General features: G+C 35.7%; 1 protein-coding gene across 6 annotated transcripts in view; it reads left to right on the top strand.

Annotated features, from left to right (window-relative positions):
* Positions 1 to 24,447, top strand: part of RABGAP1 (RAB GTPase activating protein 1) — a 160,730-nt gene that overhangs the window by 71,127 nt on the left and 65,156 nt on the right. For all 6 annotated transcript variants that reach the window (XM_087419128.1, XM_004423428.2, XM_087419126.1 and 3 more), the window contains 3 exons: positions 4,361 to 4,535; positions 8,644 to 8,737; positions 12,233 to 12,383. In XM_087419128.1, the coding sequence (XP_087275254.1) occupies positions 4,361 to 4,535; positions 8,644 to 8,737; positions 12,233 to 12,383 (420 nt within the window). The remainder of the gene's footprint in view (positions 1 to 4,360; positions 4,536 to 8,643; positions 8,738 to 12,232; positions 12,384 to 24,447) is intronic.

Here is a 24,447-nt window from a genome sequence, read left to right as displayed (position 1 = left end):
AATTTATATACAACTTATGTTGTACAAGTTTCTTTCTCTTGGAGGTGAAACCCATACTTTAATATCAGTATATAAAAATCAATATGTAAACTTCTAAATGAAAAGGTTTCCAAAATATTTAATGTATTCTGACCTTTTCCATAGACGCTTAAACAAATTTTGGGAGAAACATTTATTAATATAATTGTAATACCTATATATTTTTGCGTGTTTCTCATTCTGCATATATGAAAAATGGAGATATATAATATGAAGTTATTTGAATCTGTAAAGTTTTAAATTCCCGTTTGTTGATATAGATTTTTTTTAAAAAAGCACTGTTGTAATTAATAATAAAACTGTTGAGTGAAGTTTAAGATTTTATGGAACATTTTTTGTCCTTTGAACATGTTCCAGTAAGATTATAAAATCAGTATTATGTTCAAAAGTTGCTTGGAATATTCCTTTGTTTTCATTGTAGTTATGTTACCATTTGACACACAGTTAGGTTCGTTTGTTTCCATATTTTCAATTTGGGGCTTAGGGTATTTTTTTTCCCTTTTAGGTTTGTTTTATTTTTTGAATATTTAAAGTGCTTATATGATACAAAGGTCAAAATTATGTAAAAATGTATACTTTCATTCGTATCTCCCTCCCCTCTCCCTCCCCTCAAGCCCGTGGGAAACCATTATTATTGGCTTCTGGGTTGTTTTTCCAATGTTTCTTTTTGTGAAAACAATAAAATACTCCTATATATTTTTAACTACCTTTTTAAACAGAATCTAAGATATATATAACATACATACAGTTCTGCACCTTGCTTTTTTAACTTACTATACCCTGGAGATCATTCCACATCAGTTCATAGTCTTCCTCCTCCTTGTGTAATGGCTGCATAGTACTGTGTTATTTGGATGAACATGATCTTTTCAGCTAGTCCTCTATTGGTGCATACTTGATTTTTTCCCCCCAATCATTTGCTATTCCAAATAATGTTGCAGTATAGAATCTCGTGCATGTGTTGTTTTGATTTTCTGAAAGTGCATCTTAGAATAGATTGCTGTTAGCAGCATCACTGGCACATGAGGTAATTTTGCATATGTAATCTTGTTATATTTGCTAAATTCCCCTCTATAGAGGTTGTAACCATAGAGATCAGATGAGTATGAGAGTACCTGTTTCTCTACAGGCTTGTCAAGAGTATGTTGTCAGATTTAAAAAATCTGATAGTAGTTTTAATTTATTCTCTGGTGAAGGAAAATAAGCATTTTTTCATATGTTTAAGGGTGGTTTTTCTTTTGCTTTTCTGTAAATTGTCTCTTCATATTTTTTGGTTTGGCCTTTTTCCTCTTAATTTTTAGAAGCTGTCTGTGTATTCGAGAGATTAACACTTAAAGATATAAGTTGCAAATACTTGTGGTTTGTCACTTGGCTTTTTACTTAAATTATGATGAGTCTTTTGGACTTGTTTGCCTTGCAGTTTCTTTTAATATACTTCAATTTATCAATTTTTTTCTTTAAAGCTTCTGTATTTGGGGTCGTAATTAGAAATGCTTTCTCTACTCCCAAGTAATAAAGGAACTGACACATTTTATTTTATCCCTTATATGGTTTTATTTTACTGCTTTTAGATCTCTGAGTCATTAGTATCTTATTCTGGGATACAGTGTCAAGTATGGATCTGATTTAATCTTGTTCCAGATGGCCATCCACTTGTCCCAACACCAGTCATTGAAAAGTCTTACTTTTCCTCCAGTGATTTGAGATGCCACCTTTATCATATATCAAATTTTCATGTGTATTTGGACCTCTTCCTGGTTTTTACATTCTTTTCCATTGGTTATGTTACTCATGTACCAACATCATACTGTTTTAATTAAGTAGACTTAATAGTATGTTTTAATATCTGGTTAGGGCTGCCTTCCCTCCCTAGTTGTTCTTCTTTTTGTGAGTTTTGCTGGATATTTGTAATTGTTTATTTTTCATATAAACTTTAGATTCAACTTTTGTAGCTCTGGAAAAAAATTATCGATATTTTTATTGGGGAGAATTGACATCTTTACAGTGTTGAGTCATCATCTAAGGACATGTGATCTCTTTCCATTTATTTGAGTTTACTTTCTTTTTTTGTCTTTTAAGAATGCTTTTTATAAAGCTTTTTATTACAGAAAATTCAAAAATACATAGAAATAAAAAGAATAGTATAATGAACCCCCATGTACTAATACCTAGCTTCAACAATGAACAGTATTTTTGATAGCTGGAGTTCTTAACTTACAAGTGGGGTCTAGTTCTTGACTCTTATGTTTATCTGACTTCAAAAGGCAGTATTGCTCTGGTCACTATTACTCACAGAAGAATTTCTAGGTGAACTGCAGTGGTTAGCACATTTATATAGTCTCTGAGAAATTTTTTTAAAGGTAAAGAGCTGTTGTTCATCTTTGAACTGTTTCAGAGAGTAATTTAAAACAAAAAATGTAAATCCTATTCCCTATCAAAGTATAATAGTTAAAAGTTAAAAATCATAATTACAAATTTAGAATGAAGGTGTGTCCAAGATTTTAATTTAGTTCATTAAGTAATGAGGGAACCTGTAAGGCGGTAAAACTGATGCTAAGTATTCGAGGAACTTGAGTTTATGTAGTCTTTCCTTTTTAAAAAAAATAGAATATTAAAACAAGATTGCTAGGTTAGAAACAAAATTGGTTTGTGTCCTATAGATTACGTTTGGGTTATCGTTTCTATTGGACAGAAATCATTTGCATATCTACTAGACACGAATCTACAGGTTAATATATAACTTCACAGAGTCTGGGTCCTTAGTTAATTGTAAGCAGCTAAGTCAAAATCATTTGTTCATCTAGGAAATTAAGTAATTCTTGTGTAGACATGTTAAAACAAAGTCGGCAAACTACAGTCTGTGGGTCAAATCTGGCCTGGCGCTTGTTTTCATACAGTTTTTTTTTTAACACAGCCACACTCATTTACTTACTGTCTGTGGCTGCTTTCGCACTGTAATGGCAGAGTTGAGTAGTTGCGACAGAGACTACTAGCCCACATAGCCTAAAATATTTACTATTTGGCCCTTTACAGAAAAGTTTACCGACTCCTGTATTAAACAGTGCCTCAGGATGATATTGAAAGGACATGTTGCCACTATCTTGGCCTTCCAGGATTGGGGTAATTTTTCTTAAGAACCCAAATGAACATTGAGATGATAAAATCTGCTCTGCCTGGTATTTCTGTACCTAATGAACCTCTTATTCCCCCCTCACTCTTTTTGTATTTTTACTTTATGCTTATCTCTTTTCCTGCAGTTCTACCTTTTCCTCCTGCTCTGTATTTCATTTTTTTTCCTCCTCCTCCTTAAACTGCCTATAATATGGAATGTTAATATATTTAAATATTGTTCTGGGAAAGTTTTATATTCCTTGTTCTTAGTTTTTAATTTAGGTCCGTTTAAACTGTTATGTGTTTTCCTCAAAATAAAACCTAAATACTAACCAATTTGAGTTATTAAATTTTTTATGGATTCTATTATCTCTTTTTTGCCGCTCACCTCTCCCGCCACCCCTAGTTGTAGCTTTCATTTGAAGAAAAGTTTCCCACACTGTTTTAGCTAAGCTAAAGGAGTAGGGAAAAACGTGGAAATAAGAGGACTTTCTTAGTCATAAACTTTATGTTTTAGAATATTTTAAAACAATTTTTGCATGTATAATTTTATTTTATTTTATTTATTTATTTATTTTTTTTTGTGAGGAAGATCAGCCCTGAGCTAACATCCGTGCTAATCCTCCTGTTTTTGCTGAGGAAGACCGGCTCTGAGCTAACATCTATTGCCAATCCTCCTCCTTTTTTTTTCCCCCAAAGCCCCAGTAGATAGTTGTATGTCATAGTTGCACATCCTTCTAGCTGCTGTATGTGGGACGCGGCCTCAGCATGGCCGGAGAAGCAGCGCGTCGGTGCGCGCCCGGGATCCGAACCCGGGCCGCCAGTAGCAGAGTGCGCACACTTAACTGCTAAGCCACGGGGCCGCCCTTGCATGTATAATTTTATATAAGAAACCTTGAAAGACACCTTAAAGTAACTTGGAAGCTACAGGACAGTTAACTTTTTAGTTCACACTTACTAAATATTGGTAGTTGGATGTCTGATGATACACTCTGAAGACAGTAAATAAAATTGCAGAGCTAGAGTCGTCAGTAAGCACTATTTTCCTAAGGGTTTTAAAATCTAAATATATACTTTTTTATTTAGAAAAGGTTACATTTAGTGTAGATATTCAAAGTAATACCTTTTTTATTCTCACATCCTATATGAAATCAGAAGTAGTGCTCAATTAAAAAATAATTTTACCACTTAATATTTTTTCATTTTCAAGATAAAGCAAAAGGAGAGAAAGAACAATACTGACACTTTATACGAAGTTGTGTGCTTGGAAAGTGAATCAGAAAGAGAGAGGAGGAAAACTACAGCCAGTCCCTCAATTCGCCTGCCGCAGTCGGGGTCTCAGAGTTCAATGATACCTTCTCCTCCAGAAGATGATGAAGAGGAAGGTAAATTGTAGGGAGAGCTTAATTTCTATTTTGGGGTGGAGGACCATGCAGACTATTATCATTTTATCAGGGAATTGATAATGTGACATAGCATTTGGAATTCTCTCAGTAAATACTTAATGAGAGTCTACTGTGTTCACAGGATTCTGGGAGACTCAAAATTGATTAATGCAGGACCTTCTATAAGATAATTGTAATCAAGTTGGAAAAAATGAGATTTATAATTAGTGCTTTTTTAAAGAATACAGTCCTAGCTTAGTATATTAGCACATTTTTAGAGCAAATATGACACAGCTTCCACCTATATAAATGTTCCCATCTCAATTGATTCATTTTACAGGGACAAGTTCACTTGCCAAAATGTGGCTTCCACACATGATCTTGTCACAAAATATATATATCCAAATATAGAAATTCATATTTATACACTATTGGATTTTCACACTGATAAACATTAGGAATCAACCGGTTCTTTTTTTTTTTTTCCTCTTTTTTTTTCATGGTTGTATCTATGAACTAATCTGTCAGTCTGTCAATGTCTGTTAAAAGATACTATGTAGAAGTGAGAAATGGAGGGAAGGAGCACAGGAAAAGTGACAGTTTGGGAGAAATTTTCTAATTTATAATTTTGTACCAGGCCTTGATTTTTAAGGGAAAAGAAGGCTGGTTATGATAGAAGGTCATATGAGGCATGTGTGTATGTGAGGTTCACAGCAAGTGTTCTGGAAATTCATAGAGGAGAATCCTTTTTTCTTTTTTTTTTGAGGAGAATCCATTTTTCATCATGGGGAATGTGGTGGGGCATCATGAGTAGTTTTTGAGCTAGAACTTTTAAAGTACTAGGAGAATTCAGGGATAAATGGGTTGGTTTGGGTAAGAAATTGCATTAACAAAGGCATGGAGGTGGCAGGAATGATTGATAGGTTAAAAGAAATACATATTTATTCGTGATTATTATATGTACTTTTTTCTCCAAGTTTAGAGCAATATTATGGCCACCAATTACTAGATACTTAAGTGGTATGCAGGTACTTTGTTTATAAAGTAAAATAATACTTTGTTTATATAAGCCTCACAAAAATCCTGCAGAGTAGAATTTATTGTTATCCTTATTTTGCACATAAGGAAATACAATCGCAGAAAAATGAATTTGCCCAAGGACACACAGCTAGAAATTGGTGGGGAGGATTTTAATCCAGGTCTATGAGCTAACAATCTAAGCTCTATTCTGTCGTCATCTCTATGCACATAAAGATTAGTTCACATAAAGCATTTTGAACTGCAAAGAAAGCACATATGTTGTTTTGGGGAAGACAGAGATAAGATTGAGAGTCTCCCTGCAGAGGCAATTTAAGTAATGTGTTAAAGCTGGGAAAGAGGGAATTGTTCCCACTGTTTGAGATTGTCTGCTCTATTACTGGTAGTCTTGAGACTTGCAGTGTCCCTTTTAGGTCAACACTACTTAAGATGGCAGAGCAAATACAAGTTTACAGAACTCTCCTCTCCTTAAACTCACCAATGAAGACAAAAACCACCAAGAATTCAGAAAGACACTCTATTTATTATGAAACAAGAGAATGCTCAAATCTCCATACTGTAAGTTTTAAGGAAATGTCTACCACTTACAAAGAAATTTGGGCCCATCTAAAGGGTAACATCAGGACTGACATCTAGTTCTAATCTATAGCAGGTGTAGATTTTTTAATATAATTGAGAGAGTTCAGAAGGCCTCTACTGACCAGTTCTTACGTAGGGAGAGATAAGGACTAATGGCAGCAGACAGTCCATGGGAGAATCAGGGAGCACAAGAACACAAGCTCTGTAAAAGAAGAGAGTGTGTCCTTTTTGCCCCACTTTGTTTCCCTAGTGTTTAACACAATTCCTGGTATGTAATAGTTGCTCAGTAAATGTTAGTGGGATGGGTAACCCCCCTGAGATCCATTTCCAGGTGAAAAGCTAATGACAGAACTGTGACTGAAGAAGAGTGTGCAGCCATGACATCTTTTAATTCTCTCTAACACAGTATACAAACCAGGGAAACCAGTCCTGTCATGATCTGTTTGCTCTCTGGAAAGAATTGACTGCAATCATCTAGAGAGGCTCCTTATCCATAGGACATTTGTGCTCACAGGGCAGGAAGCCAGCCGTTATACAGGGGAGGTGTTGAGAAACAACATTCTGAAACAGATTGCCTTCTCACTCCCCATTCGTACCCCTACCTTAGGTACATGGAGTTCTCAACACAGATTTCAAACTGTCCAGATTTGTTGAAAAGCATCCGAAACAGTAAAGGAGAACTTATAAAATTTTATAAAGATAGGTCTTCCTAATTTCTTTGAAGGAATTGTCATCTCTTGTAAATTTTACTACATTTTTTATAGATGCTTTCCCCCAAAGAGTTGTTGTATTATATTTTAATGAGTAGTGAATTGAGGTATTAGAAAGTAGGGCCAATTCCGGCAAAATAGTGAAGTAGAGGAAGTTTATCTTAGTGCCCTCAAGACTTTCTCTTTTCCTTGTACATCCATCTACAGAAGATGTCTCACTTACATTCAGTCTGTCCTCGTCCCTATCTAACCATCAAAACTGATGATAGTGTCCAAGACATTATAATGTAAAGAAGTTTAATAATAAGTATCATGAATTTCTTCCTGAGCCTTAAAAATCAATGCTGTCAGATAATTACTATCTCTAGTAGGTTTGGAAAATCATGATGTAATCATCAGAGGTGTAAAGATCCAAACTTTGTTTAGGCAGGTTAAGCCAAAAAATCAAGAAACAGCATTGGTGAGGACACGTGGAAACAAGTACTATTGTACCGAACTTGTGGAAATGTATATTGGTAAAACCATTTTATGAGGCGGTTTGTCAGTAAGTTTCAGAATCCTTAGAACTATGCATTTTTTAACCCAGGAAGTCCACTTCTGGGTATATACCCAATGAAACCAATGAAATATGTTCATTCTTTTTTTTTTTTTTAATTTTTTTTTCCCCCCCAAAGCCCCAATAAATAGTTGTATGTCATAGTTGCACATCCTTCTAGTTGCTGTATGTGGGACATGGCCTCAGCATGGCCAGAGAAGCGGTGCGTCGGTGCGCGCCCGGGATCCGAACCCGGGCCGCCAGTAGCAGAGCGCATGCACTTAACTGCTCAGCCACGGGGCCAGCCCTGAAATATGTTCATTCTGATACTATCCGTAGCAGAAAGTTGAAAACTCCCCAAGTGTCCAACAAAAGAGGATTAAGTAGATACTTTAGTCCATGTTTTTTCCCCCACTTTCATTGTACTTTTCAATTCCTGGCACATGCCTTTATCAGTGTCACTATTTTTAGTCTTCATTTCTTATAATATTTAAATTCTTATTTGAATTCACTTTTCCTAATAACTTGAATTAAGTTTGAAATGATTTATTTTGGTCCTTTTTAATATTTTTGCGATTTCTATTATAAATTAATGTATGCCATTCTAGAAAATTTTGAAAGTCATAAAAACATAAAAGAGGAGAGAAAAAATCATTCATAACTCCATCACTTAGAGGCAATAATTGTTAATGTGTTGGTATAGTTCATTCCAGACTATCTTCTATTTTTTTAACTTAGACTAAATCATAATGAAGATTTAGCTCTTGATATTATTTTATGTGGTATTTTGCCATATCATGTAAAAAAATGTCAATATGCAATTACATTGTAAACATGTATCATTTATTCTGCCATTCTCTCCTATTGTTGGACACTTAGGTGGTTTATAATTTTTTTAACTTATAAATAAGACTACTATATATTTTCATGCATAAAGCTGTTTGCTTTGGAAAAGGAGAGAGAACATACCATATTTTGAGTCCTATCATTTTATAATTAAATGGCTTTTTTCTTTAGTTGACATAATATGCCTGTAGGGAAAGCAAAAGAGAAAGAGATTACAACAGCATTCCACCTAGGACCATTTTAGTTGTCTTTGTATTTATACCTGTATACTAAAGGAGAGAAATTATGAGTTTATGCTCTCAGTAAAATCTTTCAAGTTTGGCTGTTACGTTTCCATGTCATTCTTCTGGCTAACATAGCCACCTCTGTTATCCTTTTTTGTGTGTTTTGTTTATTAAAGATAACGATGAACCTCTCTTGAGTGGATCTGGTGATGTATCCAAAGAATGTGCAGAAAAAATTCTTGAAACATGGGGAGAGCTACTGTCAAAATGGTAAGTTATAATAGAAAAGTCCTCTTCCTCTGTGATTCTCATTTTATGGGTAGGGAATCTTACCTAACTACAATACTCAATTTTGCAACCAATAATAGAAACCTCATTGGTGTGAGGTTTGCATTCTAGATTCTCTGTTTTAGAGGTTTATAAGGATAGTAGTGAAGATCTGAAGTCAACTTTCAGAATATCAGAAACCTAATAAATATTTATTGCTGCAGAAAATATTTATTCAGATATGGAATTCGTGGAGAGAATAAATAAGGAAAGACGTCCTTTACGTTGAAGAGATTAGGAACCACTGACTGGTTAAGATAATATAGGATAGATAAGACAATACACAGTAATAAGGGAAGTTTAGAGGACGCTTACACGATACATAGAGCCGTAGTAGAGACCCCAGGTGGGATTTTTCCTTATCTGTGTTATGTCCCGAAGGTGACAGAGCAGAGTGTTATAAACATGGTATATATTTAACTGCTCTACCAATTACTTTTCTTAGTAACACTTGTAAAATTCAGGAATTTCTCATCAGCTCAAGAGAGAGCTTGATAACAATATTAAGAAGCATTATCCTATAGACTGTCTAAAAAGAATATACCACCTTCAGGTATTAATGAAACCGGAGATACTCTGGTAAATCAGGTTGGTGAGACATTTATGTAGTTTCTTTTTCATCTGTAGGATGCCAGTATAGGCTGAAAAACACTGAGCTTGAAAGCAATCTGAGCAGTTCTCTATTTCTGACTTTCTGGTTATTAGAGTTGTCACATAAGCCTGTTACTTTGAGTTTGATTTTTCACAGAAGTTTTAACTGTTGAAGGCTTTCACTGTATTCTTAGTAAAATTGTGTCTTAGCATTTGAAAAAACATCTTGCCCTTAAGGGATAGGACTACGAATGGACATCATCTGCTTCTAGCACTCTTACAATGCTTTACTTTGGTAAAACACTCTCTACAGTGGGAAATGTCAAATGTGTACAGGAGGAAAATGCAGACCAAAGCAGGGTCTGTCTTTACACAAGTGGTTGTAGTAAAGAACTCTGCAAAAGCCCCCCAGGGAAATAGTTCTCATTTATCTTTAATATTTCTTCGGCAATCAGGAGACAAACCTGCTGATGCTCTCGTCACAGTTATATTTTCAGTTCAGTGAATTTGGAACGTTTGGACTGCTGCTGGCAGGAATTTCTTCCCTATAAAAAGTTTCTTCTCTAAAATAGAAACATAATTGAGTCTTGATATGATTACATAATAGTATATTTAAAAATCATTTAGACATAGCATTTAGACTCTAGATTTTAGTGAACTCACTAGCATTTCATACAATTGTTTGGAATTTGTTTTGTTATCAAGCTTTGTTTATCCATTTTGTTATTCATTTAAATGTTATGTCCTACTTTCTCAAATAAATTAACTTGAGTTTCCATCTGTCTCAGCTGTCTTCAGGGTGTTAAAACTGTTTTTGCTGGTTTCAGTCATGTCTTCAGAAATAATAATATAGCTTCTATTCTTCAATTCATTTTCATTTTTTTCCATCATTATTATATGTTTTGTATAGATAGGAAGCATCGCAATATCATGGAATTTTAGAGCCTGGTAGACCTGGCTTCAAATCCTACCTCTCCTCCTTCCAAGTTATATGGTCTTGGGCAAGTCACTTAACTCTTCTGAGTCTGTTTCTTCATTTACAAAATACAAATCTATAAAACTACCATCCAGGATTGTTGTAGATTAAAAATAATGGATGCTGTAGTATTAGTAGTTGTAGTAAGAACTTATGAATTTGTCATATGCCAGGCACTGTGCTAACTTATGTGCTCTACTTCAGCTATAACAACCTTATGAACTAGTCTCCATTTTTACAGATGAGGGAACTGGCTCAGAGATGGTCAGCAATTCTAGTTAGTAAATGGCAGACCCAGAATTTTTAACACGGTGAAGTCTGATCCCAAAGCTGGTTTATTTAACTCTATATTAGATTTTAGTGGCAGTGTTAGTAATAGTACCTTTGACCTCTTACTCTCCAAGTTCATTTTAATGTGACTCTTAGTGGGTAAGAGAACTAGTGTCAGTATAAAATAGTATGCTGGGTTGGATAAAGTTAATATTATCAATGACGTGAAATTATTCTGGAAATAATTTTACCAATGTAAATTAAGCTAGGGTTAGCAAGTAAACATGGGGTCAGGTTTTAGGCTGTGTGGCCCAGTAGGCTCTGTTGCGACTACTCAACTCTGTCGTTGCAGTGTGAAAGCAGCCACAGACAATACGCAAAGAAAAATGGCTGTTTCAGTACACGTTGGTTTATAGAAGTAGCTGGTATGCCGGAGTGGCCCACAGGTCATAGTGTGCCAATCCTTGAATTAAGTAACTTTTTTTGTACCTTCTGCTCCCAGCTCTTCAACTTTTATATAATTTTTTTTTCCTAAGCAAAGACAAAACAATATTAAATCGTCTATAGCTCTTGCATTAGGGTACTGGCATCACAGAATTAACCATTTAAAAATGTATGGTGCATTATTCTGCTAGAATTCTGGGAACATTTTGAGAAATGTCTCAGACCTGTTTAGATTTTGGTAGTGGTCATTTTGTATCAGTAACTTCTGCTTAAATCTGGTAGCCACAGGAGCTTCATCTTGTTGGGATCCTGCTTTATTGACTCAGTAATGGTGGCTCTCAAATCACAAAGCAGCTGTGATATAACAGGTAGAGCATTCATTGGTCTTCGAGTTTGAGGACTGCCTTAGTCATCTGATGGACTTCTCCGAATTTCTTCTCCATCTACAAAACTGAAGATACTGCTACCTACCTCAGATGGTTGTTGTGAGGATCCAATAAGATTGTATGCAAAAGCACTTTGTAAATTGATACTAACATTTCAAGATAAGTTTTATTCCTCCATTTTATAGGTGAGATAAATGAAGCTCAAAGACTTCAATAACTTGTTTTGATGTTACAGTAGTACAATAGAAACTTTTTTATCCACCATAGTCATTCCAAAGAAATTACTTGAAGCAAGGTATCATAAAAACTGCTGAAAGCATTTATTTTTATATTTATTTTAACTTAGAACAAATATTTATTTTCACCTAGAACGTATAAATACACATTCACCTGTCAATTTTAATGCAGGGCTGAGCCCTTATCTTTGGCTATGTGTCCACTGATTGGAATTTTGCTTTGTTTTTTTTTTTTTTTTTTACATAAGCCGCAACCATAAAGCTATGGTTTCCAGTTTTGCTTTTTATTAAAAAAAAAAAAAAAAGGTAGAGCCATAATTTAAAGATACTTAGGAAGCAGTCTGACTGCAGAATTCTTTCCTCTACCCAGTCTTTTATGTTATCTTGGCCACATCTAATTCAACAACTCTTTTTTTCTTTATTAGTATGTTACTTTTCTTAAGTCTTTGTAAATTATTTAATTTAGTTTTCATAAAAAGAACACTCTATAGAGAATCTTCCATTTATGCATTTATGGATCTGGCTTTATTTTTAGGCATCTCAATTTGAGTGTGAGACCAAAGCAGTTGTCATCCTTAGTAAGAAGCGGTGTTCCTGAAGCTCTTCGAGGAGAAGTCTGGCAGCTGCTAGCAGGTTGTCACAACAACGACCACCTGGTAGAAAAATACCGAATTCTCATCACAAAGGTAAGGGGATGATAATTCAGCTTCAGCATTAATCCTTTTAGAAATTCATTATAAAAAGTCATTGTGACTATTTGATTTCTAATAATTTTTTTTATAATTCCTTTATCTAATATAATAGAACTTTTATACCTTTAGCCCAGAGTTGTTCCTAGTGTTGGCACAAAGAAGGAGGCATAGATTTTTTTCCTTGATTGACTTCACCTCAGAGGCAAAGTGTGTTCTCTCCCCATTGTGTATCTAAATCCTTTTGGACCATAATTACGTTTTTAGTCTGATCAGTTGGGCTATGCATTGTGTAAAAACTTTTTATTTTACTTGTTTTTACACTTTACTGAAATGTGTTCTTTGTAGGTAAGACCTATTTCTAGTTTCTACATTTGGAAGAACATGGTTCCATTTTCTTAAACCATATTCCCTTTTAGTTCATTCCTTTAAAGTGAAGAATTCTCATTTTCTATAGTATCACTTTCTCAAGTTCATGCATTCCTCAAAATTTTGCAAGCGAAACAACAAAAACTATTCCTTGTACAAGCGTACAAGAATTTAAAGTAATTTTCTAGAAGATTAGGCAATGCTTTGTGCCTTTGCGCCCGTGTTCTTTTAATTTTTGTTTTAATTTTCTCAAATTCTTGAAGTGTTTATCTTTAGGAAGCAGTTTTTCCAGTGGTGTGCAAATCCAGTGGGTTATGAATGAATTTCTCAGAACCCTCAATAATATATGAGAATTTTCCAATGTGACAGAAGGTGGGACTTCTTTTAAAAATGTATTAAAGCTGTATAAGAGATGAATATCATTTCTATAAAAGTACCGTTTGAAAAAAACACAAGACTTTATAGGGGAAGAACAGCATTTGAACATGAAATTGGACCTTTCGTCACCAGAAAATGACTTTTATTTGCTCAAAATATTAGTGTTCTTTCTCATCATCTTATTTCCAGACAGATGTTTTTACTGTCAAGAACTAATATTCTGAATCCCTCCATTATGTTGATGTAGTTGTTTAACCGGCATTTATTGAGTGCCTGTTATAACCACAATGCTAGAGCTAAGAGGTCAAACACAAAAGCAATTGATTGTCATAACAGCAGACATATGTCATATGACAGTCTGAGAAAGCACAGTGGGAGCCATCAGAAGGAGTGGTTAATTCAGTCTGGGAGCACGGAGGCGTCTTTGTCAGGAATGCAACATTTAAGACGGATTCCAGAAAAGAGCCCCCCAGGCCTGGAGGGATGGAAGAGCATTGCACTCCTGGTGTAAATGGAGGCATCAGATAATGAGGGTATGTGGCGTGTGTAGCTAGCAAGGGTACACCTGGTTGATGTTTTTCTTTTGTTAGCAAATCATATTTTGGATATGTAATTCTCATTTGTACTCTACTTTTCTAGTTCTTATTTTGAAGTCTTTTAAAATGTTTGGCTAAAAATTATTTCTTAAATATTTTTGATGTGGATATTCATACGGATAATTTAAAAGCAAGAAGTAGGGGCCGTCTTGGTGGTGTAGTGGTTAAGTTCGCATGCTCCGCTTCGGCAGCCTGCGTGGAGTTCACGGGTTTGGATTCCGGGCTCAGACCTGTGCACCGCTTATCAAGCTGTGCTGTGGCAGGCGTCCCACATATAAAGTAGAGGAAGATGGGCACGAATGTTAGCCCAGGGCCAATCTTCCTCACCAAAAAAAAATAATAATAATTAATTAAAAATAAATAGGGGCTGGCCCGGTGGCGCAAGCGGTTAAGTGCGCGCGCTCCGCTGCAGGGGCCTGGGGTTCGCCGGTTCGGATCCTGGGCGCGCCCTGATGCACCGCTTGTCGAGCCATGCTGTGGCGGCGTCCCATATAAAGTAGAGGAAGATGGGCACAGATGTTAGCCCAGGGCTGGTCTTCCTCAGCAAAAAAAGAGGAGGATTGGCAGATGTTAGCTCAGGGCTGATCTTCCTCACAAAAAATAAATAAATAAATAAATAAAAACAAGAAGTATTGTGTTTTTTTTGTTCTGCGAGAATGATGACATCTATTTCTCCAATAGGAATCTGGTAGTTATTTGATGTGTACAAGATCAGCTGTTAACAAAATCTAATACATTTGGTTAATGTTTTATATATGCTGGTGTCATGTGCTTTATACTTCACATTAAACTTTTATTATGCAGATGGCTAGAACCTAAAAAGATTTCTAATGAATGTATATTAGTTTAAATTGCTGGTAGATGATCAGCAAATACAAATTATTTAACCATCATAATATTGATGAATGCTTTCTTTGATTTACACTACAGTGTTACCTAATATAAGTTGGTATTGCTTTTCTTTTGTCTTCTTGGAAATAGTAATTATTATTGTATGGGAATGGTAATTGACATTTTTAAATTTGCTCAGAATTTTTTGAGCGGAGAAACTACTTAAAATTTTTTTTTTATTTTTATAATGAGCTGTTATTTACATAGGCTAAAATACACAACTTTAAAGTGTACAAGTCAGTGACATTTTACCTAGCAATACACTGCTGTGAGCACTACCAAGAGGAAGAACATATCCATCACTCCAAAAAGTTATTCTTTTCCCTTTCTAGTCGTAACCACCCCTACTTCACCCCTGAAGAATCGTTCTCCTGACTTCTCTCTACCTAGATGAGTTTTGATTGTTCTTGAACTTCATTTAAATGCAGTCATACAGTCGTGCAGCATGTACTTGTTTGTGTCTGACTTCTTTTGCTCATCTGTTTTGGGAGTGTATCAGTAACTCGTTTTGTTTTTATTTTTTAATTGCTGAGAATATTCCATTGTTTGAATAAACCACAATTTTAAAAAATCTGTTCTGCTGTTATAGATGTTTGGACTTTTTTCCCCCAGTTTTAGCTACTATGAATAAAGCTGCTATGACGATGCCTGCTTATAGCAGATGCTATGGTCTGAATGTTTGTGTCCCTCAAAATTCCTATATTGCAACTTAACCTCCAAGGTGATGGTATTAGGAGGTGGGGCCTTTGGGAGGTGATAGAGATTAGCACTGTTACAAAAGAGGCTCCAGAAAGATCCCTTGCCACCTTCCACCATGTGAGGACACAGCAAGAAGTCAGCAGTCTGCAACCCAGAAGAAGGTCTTCACCAGAGCCCGACCATGCTGGCACCCTGCTCTTGGACTTGCAGCCTCCAGAACTGTGAGCAATAAACTTCTGCTGTTGATAAGCCATCCAGTCTGTGGTAGTTTGTTATAGCAGCCCAAAAGGACTAAGACAGCAGGATTTGTATGTATAATTAAGTAGGCAGTTATTGTTATGCACATATGTATTTGTAGACAGTAATACTTACATATGTATTTATGTTACTAATTTTCTAGAAGTTATTTATTTATTCTGAACATGGGTTCTTTGCCAGATATATGCTTTGTGTTCTGGAACTTCACATATAGTATCCTACCTTAGAGGTTTTTTTGCTTAGCTTCTTCAGAGACTAAAGCAGGAAAGAGTAACTTGATTTATGGAAAAAAACAACAAAAAAATTAACTTGCAAATAAAACTGATGAATGTCTTTGTCATCCTCTTGCTTTGTCAAACCTGTCTTATAAGGGGTATATCTAGGAATTTTTCCATGTGGCTTTTGTAATCCAGAGACAAATGACCTTTCAGTAATATAAAATAACATAGGTATATAGTCATGCATAGCTTAACGATGGGGACACATTCTGAGAAATGCATTGTTAGGCAGTTCAGTCATTGTGCAAACATCGTAGAGTGTACTTACACAAATCTAGGTGGTATAGCCTACTACACACCTAGGCTATATGGTACTAATCTTATGGGACCACTCTCAAAGATGCAGTCTGTCGTTGACTGAAACGTCATTAAGCAGTGCATGACTATATATATATATTTTAAGGTGCTTCTTATTTCTATAAGCAATGGTGTTGAGAGGCACTCTTTCTTCTCCGTTTTGTTTTTTTTTTAAGTGAAAACTTTTTAGATTTATCATCTCAAGAGAGAAAAAATATAACAATAATAACTGCCCTTTTTTTTGAGCACATAATATGTGTCAGATGCTGTACTAAACACTTTATATCCATTATCTCAATCCTAAGAAAATCTTTGTGAGGTGGTGATTACTGTTTCCATTTTGGAAATAAACAGGTTCAGGCGTGGGCCCCGTGGCGTAGCAGTTAACTGCGTGCGCTCTGCTGCTGGAGGCCTGGGTTCGGATCCTGGGCACGCACCAACACACTGCTTGTCAGGCCATGCTGTGGCGGCATCCCACATAAAGTGGAGGAAGATGGGCATGGATGTTAGCTCAGGGCCGGTCTTCCTCAGCAAAAAGAGGAGGATTGGCATGGATGTTAGCTCAGGGCTGATCTTCCTCACACAAAAAAAATAAAAAATTAATTAATTAAAAAAAAAAGAAATAAACAAGTTCAGCGAAGCTTAGTAATTTGCTTATCACCATCCAGCTAGTAAATAAATGATAGAGGCAGGATTTGAACTCAGGATTGATTCCAAAACTGGTTCTTTTCTATTACCCTCCCTATTTGTCTATCCTTGAACTTAAATAAAAATTTCTTTATACAGATATGTCTCCTACAGAATTTCATGTAAACACATAAATGTGATTATATATTTATTTGTTTTTAAGTGTAGTCTTTTATTCAGCTTTTCTTTTATTGGTAGGTATTTACTTTGTTTCTAGTTTTTAGCCTCTAAATAGTGTTTTACTAAACATCCTTACATGTATTCTAAATCTTGTATGGAATAGAGTCTCAGGAGTGTGATTGCTGAATCAAAGGGTAACGTGTTTTTTAAACTGGTCATTTAATTTTTATATTTAATTTACTTATAAATTAAATATAATTTTGCTTTATAAATTAAATATACAGTTTGCTTCTCTAAAAGGCCATAACAGTTCACAGTTCTACCAGCCATGTAGGAAAGTACCTGCTGACCCATATTCCCAACAGTATTATTTATCAGTATATTTGATTTTTGCTATCAATGGCTGTAAGTGATGCCAGCGTATCTTTAGTTGGCAGTTCCCTGACTACCAATAAAATTGAGCGATTTGCTCTTCTGTGAATTACCTCTTCATGTTGTTTGTACATTTCTTTTTTTTTTTTTTAAAGATTTTATTTATTTATTTTTTCCCCCCAAAGCCCCAGTAGATAGTTGTATGTCATAGCTGCACATCCTTCTAGTTGCTGTATGTGGGACTGGGCCTCAGGATGGACGGAGAAGTGGTGCCTCGGTGCGCGCCTGGGATCCGAACCTGGGCCACCAGCATCGGAGCGCGTGCACTTAACCACCAAGCCATGGGGCCGGCCCGTTTGTACATTTCTCTATTAAGTTTTTTTAAGATGTCTGTTTCTAAGCGTTCTCTATATATTATTTATATTATTCCTTTGTATTTTCATTATAAATATCTTTCTAAAACTTTAATTTTTTATTGACTTTGTTTATGGTATCATGCCATAGGAAATGTTTTCATTTTTTATGTAGAACATTGTGTCTTGGTTAAGGTCTCTCCTTCCTTTAGATTTTGTAAATGTAGTTTCCAAGATTTTCTTACAAAATTTTTATTGTATGTTTTATATTTTTATATCTTTAATCCATCTGGAATTTATTTTTGTACATGGCATCTGATAGCAGTCCAATTTTACTTTCTCCCAGATGGATAACCAGTTGTGCTACTTCTGTTTTCCTACTGACTAGAACTACCATCTTTGTTATATCTTAAATTCTCATAAATACTGCGATTGATTTCTGGATTGTTCCATTTATTGATCTGTTTGTGTATTCCTATACCAATAATGTTTTGGTTAAAGAGGCTTTGAGTTATGTTCTAATATCTCGTAAAGCAAGTCTTTTTTTTACTGTTTCTCGTTTCATATTTTTCTTATCTATTCTTGCATGTTTAATCTTCCATATAAACCTTAAAAACATTTGCCCCAATCTTAGCACCACCACCCTATAAGCTTATGTAAGGATTCTAATTTGAATTGCATTTAATTTACATATTAACTTAGGGCATAAGTTACATTGTTATAATATATACTTTACATCTAAGAAGATGATATGTCTTTCCACTTGTTCAAATCTTGTTTTATGTCTGTTAAAGACTTCAGAATTGCCTTCATTTCTGGGTTGTGCCTCTTTTGTTAAATTTATTCCTAAGAATTATCTTAGAGTATTCTTGCTATAGCAAATGGAATATTTTTTCTGATTTCCATTTCTAGGTGCTAATTGCTGCAATAGAGAGTAGACATTGATTTTTTCTCTCTCCATCTACATCTTGAGGTTTTGATTAGTCCTCCTAATTTTATATTAGCATCTTTTGAGATTTTCAGGTAACAATAATAGCAGCAAAAACAGTTTCACTTTTTTTTTTCACTGTTTATGCAGGCTGCTAAATTTTCTTGGTTTTGTTTTTATATTTGAAAGAATCATTAGAGAGAAAACATTGCATTTGATAGAAGAGGATGTTAGGGCTGGCCCCGTGGCTTAGCGGTTAAGTGCGCGCGCTCCGCTACTGGCGGCCCGGGTTCAGATCCCGGGTGCGCACCGACACACTGCTTGTCCGGCCATGCGGAGGCTGCGTCCCACATACAGCAACTAGAAGGATGTGCACCTATGACATACAACTATCTACTGGGGCTTTGGGGCGAAAAAAAAAAAAAGGAGGAGGATTGGCAATAGATGTTAGCTCAGAGCCAGTCTTCCTCAGCAAAAAGAGGAGGATTAGCACGAATGTTAGCTCAGGACTGATCTTCCTCACAAAAGAAAAAAAAAGATGATGATGTTAAATGATGATGGTGATAACTAGCATCCCTGTTGTATTCCTGTTTTGAGCTAAAATGGTTTTAGTTTTTCTATCTTTGGGAGAAAGCATGCTGTTCTTTTTTTTTTTTTTTTGGTAAATAATTTTTATTTTACTTAAGTGATTTTCTTCTATCTCTGGCTTTGAGTTTTTATTAGAAATGTCTACGGAATTTTATCAAGAGCTTTTTAAGCACTTAATGAATATGATTTTCTTTAATTTGTTGATAGAATAGATATATAATCTATCAACATGTGATAGACTTATTGATATTGAGCTACGCTTGGCTTCATGGAATGAATTTCTACAGACCAAATACTCCTAGATTCTTTGTTTTCTGTTCTTTCTGGTCTTTGACCATGGCTCCTCAATGCTGGTTTCTAGATAGAACTTGTCAGACAGACACGGAGAAGAAACCCTAATAAGTGATCCACGGGGTCTCCCATGGCCTTTCTTACTTCCAATTGTAAGACCTATACCTGTTTGGGTCTGGTGAATCAAATAAATTGGAGCTGAGGATAGAGGAAAAATTAGGCACTTTCTGGTCTCCAGCTTCCAGAATCATTCTCTGGCCTTTCTCTCTTTTGGTTCTTTTTCACCTTTTATGTCAATGACTCATTCTGTTCCTTTTATTTATTTTGCTTAGTAGCAAAAATTTACTCAAAACTGCTTCCTTAATGGATCCTTTTAATAATGAGAGAATAATGAAATAGCAACATATTCTGATGTTTCTCTTTCCTTCCATCCAGTCAGCCTTGTGTTTTCTGAAACCTATTTGCATTGTTTTCTCTAGTGATTTTAGTGATAAACTTCAGCAGTAAGAATCTTTTGCCGTGAATTTCAAGCTTTTATCCAAAACCTAGAAGTAGTAGCAAGCCCATATAACCAATATTTACATATCTAATTGTTTGTCCCAGGTAAGCTCTGGAGGCCCAGCCGCATTTTAGCCATCTGAAAAAATAATTTAAATATCTAATTATAATTTCATTATTACTCAGATTGTTTTGTTTTTAATTAAAAATCTCTCTCGGTAGATTTGGTAGTAGTCAAGGATTCAGTAATGTTTAATCATAAGAACCTGCCTGTGGATACCACACGAAAAGGAGGTCAGTTTAGCCAAAAGAGATCTGGCCATGGAGTTAGGAAGCCTGAGTACTAGTTTCAACTCTGTCACTAGCTTATGTGAACTCAAATGGAGTTCTGCACCTATGACCATTCATCTCCTCTTCTCTGAAATGAGGTTGCTGAAGTAAATGATTGATCTTCCTTTAAGCTTTAACATTCTGGAAAATTAGATAATGAGTTTGAGTCTTGCCCAAAATAACCCGTGATTCTACTGTTTCACGACTGAGTACTCTTGCTATCTGATTCTATAAGACAGTAGGCTGTGAGTCGACTTTTAGAACTATATTGTCTGCTCCCATGTAGCAGTTGCTGTAGTAGGTCTGCTACAGACTGAATGTTTGGGGCCCCCCAAAATTTGTGTGTTGAAATCCTAACCCCGCTATGTGATGGTATTTGAAGGTGGGGCCTCTGGGAGTTGATTAGGTCATGAGGGCAGAGCCCTTATAAATGGGATTAGTATCCTTATTAAAAAGACCCCAGAGAGGTCCTTTGCCCCTTCTGCCATGTGAGGACACAGCGACAGATGGCTGTGGGTCTTCGCCAGACACCAGATCTGCTAACATCTTGATCTTGGACTTCCCAGCCTCCAGAACTTTGAGAAATAAATTTCTGTTGTTTATAAGCCATTTAGTCTGGTATTTTTGTTATAGCAGCCCAAATGGACAAAGATCAGGTTCCTTCAAATTGTTATTTGTGAAAATAATTTTAAGTCCCCATATCCCATCTCTGTAAAGTCATGCCCCCTCTAGTGGGTTTCTGTAAGTCATATCTGTCCAGGGAGATCTAAAGGTTTCCTGAATTATAAGACTGGAAACGTGTTAGGTTTGATCATATTAAAATTGCTGATAACTTGACAATTTTTGATCTACAAATCGGCAGTTTCATATGTATCAACCCAATAATTAGAGGTGAATTAAACAATTATCATACTAGAGTTTGATATGAAAAATGTTTCCATCTAAAGGCAGAATTGCATGCTGTTTAATTAGGCATTTGTTATTTAGTCAACCAAAAATAGCTTTGAAATCCTACTTGGTGCCAGCCCTGTGCTAGGTCTTGTGGATATGCCCATAAATAAAATATACCTGTTAAGGCCCTTGTTTGCGGGAGACTACAGTCTAATGAGGGAAATAGGCAATTAATTAACCAATTACAGTAAAGTTACATGAGAATTATAGGAAATACATATTGCTGTGTTGTAAATGACAAGAAGGACTTCTCATTTAAGGGTTCAAAAGGTCTCTTGTTCAGAAATTCTCTAGGGAGGGGATTTTTGGGGTAGGATAGGGTGCTGCATGGTGTGTGTGGTGTTAAAAGTCAGAGAGGAAAACATGTGCCCAAAGGTGAGAACTAGCTTGGCAATTTCATAGTGTATGAAAGGAGATAAGGCCAGAGAAGGTAGCTGGAGCCCGATCTTAGAAAGCTTAAATAAGGCGTATTTAAGAGTTCAGGCAATAGAAAGTCATTGAGGTGTTTTAAGCAGGCAAATCACATATTCAGGTTTAGAAGGCAGTATGCAAAGTAGTTTAGAGTGTCCATCTAAAGGTAGATTGTCTTGGTTCAAATCCTAGTTCTACTGTATTCAGGCCATTGACATTGGGCAATTTAACATTAGATTTTGGTCTCCTTATCTATAAAATAGGATGATAGTAGTACGTTATTTGTAGAGTTGTTAAAAGTAGCTTAGATAATGCATGAAAACACTTAGTACAATCCATAGCCTGTAGTAAGTATAAATTAATGCTTACTTATTATTTGTATTATCACTGTTAGTTTTAAAAAGATGATTCTGGTTACTTGAGTTAGAATGGAATAAGATTAATTGCAGGGAAACCTGTTAGTAATTCAGGCAAGAGATAATTGTGACTTGGATTGGAGTAGTGGCAGAAGGCATAGAGAAAGAGATGCTATTTGAGAGAAATTTCAGAGGTAAAATCCTTGACACTTGGTGATTGAATGAATGGGGGAGGTGAGGGAGAGGGAGGAATAAAAGATGAGTCAAAGTACCTCACATTGGTTTTGGAATGACACTAATATGAATATACCCACATCAGCTGCAGTAAAATAATATGTTAATTAAATAAAGCAGCATTTAAAGCTCATTTTTACCAAATAATAAGTGATAGATAGTGCCCAGAAGTGAATCTTACGAATTTGAAGAACTGAGGTTGATCCTTGCTCATCTGTACTAGTTAAGCCGCTGAATAAGTTGGGAGAAGAATAAATATAATTTGAGCAGTCTTTTTCCCTTTTTGTTTCATGTTTCCTTTCTCTTTCTGCCTTGTTTCCTTTTTAGTTCTGTCATTTTGATATCTTAATTTTTTAGTATTAGGTTGGACCATATAGAAGTTGCCATTTTTGTAGATCAGAAAATATTTAACTGTAAATAAATTGGTTAAATATTGGCAATTTCGTGTGGTTTATCTAGTTATATTCTCATTCTGTAAGAATTTTTAACTGGGGCTCTGAGGGTCCATTTAGAGTTAAATTGAGTAACAATGACTATCTGAAGGAGTATTGTTGTGATGGCATAAGGAAAAGTGGAACTGAGCCCCATAAAGTAGGTGACTTAAACCTGGCATCATCCATTCAGTGTGGCTCTGGGAGAACCTCTTGCAGCCAGGTTTTTTTGTTAGCTTTACCAAAAGGGACAAGTCGTATAGTATTACTCTGGCTGTTTTTTAAAAAAATCTGATTATAGAAATAATACACAGAATTGGGAAATTGAGGAAATATGAAAGACCAAAAAGAAAAAATGAAAAAGCACTTGTAATCCTACCATCTAGTGAAAAATAGAGTTGATTTTTAATGTATTTCCTTCTAGTCATATATATACCAAAAGTTACTCTGTTCTTTCACAAAAAAACTAATCATGAGGTTGCATTATTTTAAAAAGGAAATGTATGTATAGATCAAACAAGATTGTGTATTCTGAGATACAAAGGCTAATTTGTACCATGAAACTTCCTGTAATTTTCAAGCCTGGGTGGAAATGGGTACGTTTACTTTTTCATCTTTTGTTTGTGTGTTTGTGTACTGCTCAGCAAGCTAGAGGCAAGAAATGGCATCTCAGAACTAGAGCATAGTGTCAAATACAGGAACAGTGTAATTCCTCTTCTATGTGTGTGCTGTTTCTGCAGTATTCAGATTGGGTGAGATTTTCTTTATTTTTCTCTTGAAAAACTGAATTTTAAGTTTCCTTGTTATTTTAGTCATCTTTCTTAATGTTGGCCAATATCTAGTGAATCATGAGAGAAAATTAATGCTGAATGTTTAGCCTTCTAGCTAGAACTTCTGCAGCTGATTCCTCAGTTGCCGTGCACCGTCAGTTGCCGTGCACCGTTAACACACTTGCATTCTTTAACATTGCTCTTTGTTCCTTGGGAAAATGCTACAAGAAAATAGGAATTTCCCCTCACCATTACCCTCTGGCAGTGTGTTTCAATCTAATTCCTGGCTGGCACTCTGTCCGGGTTACTACCACTTCTCCTTACTAGCTGTCTAAATTCTGTTCATCTACAAGAAGGGGGATTCCAGACAGACGAGGAAACAGCTTTCAAACACTGTACTGCAGGCATGTTAAGTTATTTCCCCACTGTGCAGTCTGGAAATCGGGGAGCCCCTCTATGGCGATGAATTCTAATGAGCTGCTAAAGATGCTGGAGTGTGTGCGCACACAGGCATTTTCTTTCCCCTCCCCCGCTTCCTCCTTTTCCCAAGCCCCCTCTTCTCCCTATTTCCCCTCCTACTCCTTTATCCCCTCCCTCTGTGTCTCAGTGCTGCGGTAAACGGGGCTGAGGCACATTCCTGCTTTGCAAGCCTTTCTGTTAAGGATGTTCTGTGGCTTTTGTTTGGATTGCAGCATGCAGAATTACAGGTAACACTCTGAATTAAGCTAGACAGATAAATTCTATTGAAATGTTTTCAGAGGCAAAATATTACATTGGAATCAATGAAGAAAATAAGTTATCTTAGCTAATTTTATTAGTGGTTGTTATAGTAAAATGTTTTCAGAAATGCTATAAGCAGATTCCTTTTTTCCCCCAAAAGGCTCAAATGAAAGGAAATAGGGGTAGATTGATCTGACTGCCATTGATTTTGTTTTATGTTGATCATGAAAGCTTGCTGTGGTGCGCCTCCTCTGT

This window comes from Ceratotherium simum, chromosome 29, assembly GCF_057802395.1.
Source record: "Ceratotherium simum simum isolate JZ-2026a chromosome 29, ASM5780239v1, whole genome shotgun sequence".
Classification (NCBI taxonomy): domain Eukaryota; kingdom Metazoa; phylum Chordata; class Mammalia; order Perissodactyla; family Rhinocerotidae; genus Ceratotherium; species Ceratotherium simum.
This window is presented reverse-complemented; position numbering and strand designations above follow the sequence as displayed.